Genomic DNA, 3,699 nt, shown 5'->3' with positions numbered 1-3,699 from the left:
TCAATCAAATGAGATTCTTGTAGGAAAACTATTTTAGATTTCAAATATTTTAGTCGGTCTAATACTTGTTTCAATTTAGTTAGCTTTCTTATTCCTCTGACATTCCAGCTTGTAATTTTGATATTTAAAATATTTCCTTTGGTTGTCTTTTCCATATCAGATTATTTAGTTTACCATTGCATTCAAATAAAGAAGGTAAAGGTATTACTGAAAATACAGGTTTGCACACACATTCACACATTCAACCATACAAGATACAGAACTAGTAATGAACCATCCCCAACTGAACTTTTGCATTTCTTTAACTGAAATGCCTCCCATTGCCCCCCTTGAACCAAGTACTGTATATCTGCAAAGGCTGTGCACTTGCATACTGCCCTACATGTGCTAATTAATTGAATGGGTTATGTTATTTTTCATATTTTTGTATTGTACATTCTCTTAAATTGTTCACTGGAGAAAAGTAAAAGAAAATGAGTCACTGAGATGAATAAAAATGCATTCGAAACTCCTTTTTGCACATTTTTTTGTTTTATTAAGCTATAGAAATTCAAGTGGAGAGGGAAAACTCAAGTATTCACACATTTTGTGGTGAATGACAATATACAAGATGAAATTTGGTGTTTAAAATTAAATTAAGCTGCTTATATTGGGGGTTTAGTGCAGACGGGTCATTTTGACCCGGAGGACACAGGGTGTATACAGAAAATGAGGACGACCGGAGGGTTAAAGTACATTTCTTCAAAACAGAGGATGTTTTGAAGAAATGTACATTTAAGTCTTTACTGGACTAAATAAAAGGAAATACAATTAACAAACAGATTCAAAACAAATGGAAAGTGAAGGTCAAAAGGCTGTTATTCTCAAGGTGGCAGGTTTCTACAATGAGCAAGTGCTTTCACCCTTCATAAACTAATTGGTCAATAGCCAATCAAAGCTTAAACAAGATATAATTACAGATGCTTATTTTTTTCAGAGTAACAAATGAAACTCATGTTAACAAATAATTATTTTATATGACGTTTTTATATTTTGCAGCTCTTACATAAATCATTGACCAACATGTGAGCCTAGTATATTTACTGTAATTTTCAATTTATGCTGATATTGCTATAACAACAATATATATTTCCCAACAGACAGTTTTTGAAAACTTACATTTAAAAAGTGATACATGTATGCTTAAAACGAACGTGCAAAAAAAATTTCATCCAATTTAACAAGAAAGTAACTTTTTTTTTTTCAAACAAGAAGTGTATTGTGAGACTATCACTGCAGGTCAAGTTAACTTGAATCCCCTTCACACTGGATGAAGATCAACTAAGATCTCTACTCAACTCTGGCAGCCACTTGTTATAAACACTTATAACAAGTGGCTAAATACCTAGGGGTATGAGTAATTTAGACTCATACCCCTAGGTATGAGTCTAAATTACTCATACCCCTAGGAGATCTAGCTTCGCAATATTTTTATCCTTTTCCTTCATTGCCACATGTCAGCACGTCTCCTTGACAGAATGACAAACGGATTTTGTATTTGAACTGCTGCTGACTAATTTACAATTGGTAAATAAATGTATAATCTCCTTCTGTCTCTTAGTAACCAGACTAAGTTTGCAATTTGGTGGTGTGGGTGCTCCTTTACAATTGAGAAGCCACCTGCAAGAGATGCTAAGTTCATAATGATCTATATGTATAATAGATCTAAGCGTTCTAATGGATCTAGTTCTTGGTCAACTTCAGGAAAACGTTATAACATCTTGCAAAGAACATCCACGTCCTGTTGAATTTAAATTTCAATATGTGATGTTAATTCAGTGTGAAGGTGTCTAACTCTGTATGTAGCTCTTAATTATTAAATGGCACAAAAGGGATAGATTTTGGTTTGTTGTTAATGTTCTGCATGATTTACATTTTAAAGTTTGAGAAATTTATAGTTAGAACTTTCTGTTTTTATACACTGCTCAAAAAAATAAAGGGAACACTTAAATAACACAAGATAACTCCAAGTAAATCAAACTTCTGTGAAATCAAACTGTCCACTTAGGAAGCAACACTGATTGAAAACGGGGACCCTCGTCGGGTCAATCAGTGTTGCTTCCTAAGTGGACAGTTTGATTTCACAGAAGTTTGATTTACTTGGAGTTATATTGTGTTGTTTAAGTGTTCCCTTTATTTTTTTGAGCAGTATATTTTTGTAGGCATCTTGATAAGAGCTGCAAGTTTACAACTTTCTCTATTCAACTATTTATCCAAGCTTTCAAAAATATTAACAAGGTTTTTAAAAGCTCCAATAATGTGTTCTCCAGTTTTAATCATAGAATAGAGAATATTATTTCGCACAGCTAGATCTCTGACCTCAGATTCAAACTTAGACTGCAGCCTGGATTTTTCTGCTCGAATTTCTCTCTCCAGCTTTTCATTCAGTTGTTTTTTTAAGGTTTCAAGCTGTCTCTCACTCTCAGCCTGTATTTTTTGCATCTCTTCCTCATACTTTTCTCTTATTTTTCTCTCCAGTTCTTCTTTCTCTTTACGGATTTTCTCTTCCTTCTCCTTCATGATGCGTTGTTTCTCCTCTTCGATTTTCCTCTCAGCCTCTTGGAACATCTCATTGGTGTAGTGACTTCCTCCATTCCTGTCAACAATGGTTCTGATCTTCTTCAGCAGCTCAGTGACCTGAGGTTTCTTATCTTCCAGCTTGTTGTTGAAGACATGATACTGGCCGTTACATCTGGACACCAAATCTTGCAGCTCTGGGCTTTCAGACAAATAATATTTAATGGTGCCCTCAAGGTCGTCTCCATGGGTAAACAGAACCATGCTGTATTTGTCTGCTGCCTCTCCAAAGATTTTTTGAATCATTTGCATTGACCGTTGTTCCTCTTCTGTGAATCTGCCGATTGCAACGACCACCAGGAAGATGTGGGGCCCAGGAGAAGCGTAACAGATGCACTGACTCAGATCTTTGATGGTTTTATCTTCTCCAAATCTGGTGTCAAACAGACCTGGAGTATCAATGACAGCAACCTGCTGTCCATCCACATTACTGGAGCCTCTAGAGCAGTTTACAGTCAGGGAAGTGGCACTGCATTTGGACTGAAAGCACGGTCGACACAGGATGGTGTTTCCAGAAGCGCTCTTTCCCTTCCCAGTCTTCCCCAACATCACAATCCTCAACTCATCGTTGTTTATAATGTTTGTTCCTGTAAAGAAGAAAGTGTGAATCTGAATTAGAATCATGTTGAATTCAGAACTTCAGTACATAAATACAGTTAAAACCAGATATTTCTATATGACCATTTTTACTTCTATAGTTGCATTTTCTCACCAGAATCCATAGATTAAAAACAAAATCTAAATTTTTAATAACTAAGTGTAGAATGTAAATTGAGAAGAGTGGTCAAAAATGAATACTATTCCTGATTTTCCTTTTATATTTTAGATACTGAAACACAAAATATCTGCAACAAAGAAGTAAATTATTTATCCTATTTTTATACAGACATATAGGGCTGTAGCGATACAATAATCTCACAATACCATATGATATACGATACTCTGCTCACAATACGATATATATTGTGATATTCAGGAAACGATACAATTCAATACACTTTTGCGATTTTCTTAAAGATTTTAGAGGGACAGAGTGATTTTGGTGACATTTTGTGACTGTTATAGAGTTGGATTAAATTAATT

General features: G+C 34.8%; 1 protein-coding gene across 1 annotated transcript; it reads right to left on the bottom strand.

Moving 5' to 3' along the window:
• Positions 1-2,244: 2,244 nt before the first annotated feature.
• On the bottom strand, positions 2,245-3,240 carry LOC103461317 (GTPase IMAP family member 4-like). Its single transcript, XM_008403630.1, has one exon. It carries the CDS (start codon positions 3,238-3,240, stop codon positions 2,245-2,247), a length of 996 nt encoding a protein of 331 aa, XP_008401852.1.
• Positions 3,241-3,699: the final 459 nt, after the last annotated feature.

The sequence above is a fragment of the Poecilia reticulata genome, unplaced genomic scaffold (genome assembly GCF_000633615.1).
Source record: "Poecilia reticulata strain Guanapo unplaced genomic scaffold, Guppy_female_1.0+MT scaffold_1041, whole genome shotgun sequence".
NCBI lineage: Eukaryota > Metazoa > Chordata > Actinopteri > Cyprinodontiformes > Poeciliidae > Poecilia > Poecilia reticulata.
Note: the sequence above shows the minus strand (reverse complement) of the source record. Positions and strands in the feature narration are given on the sequence as shown.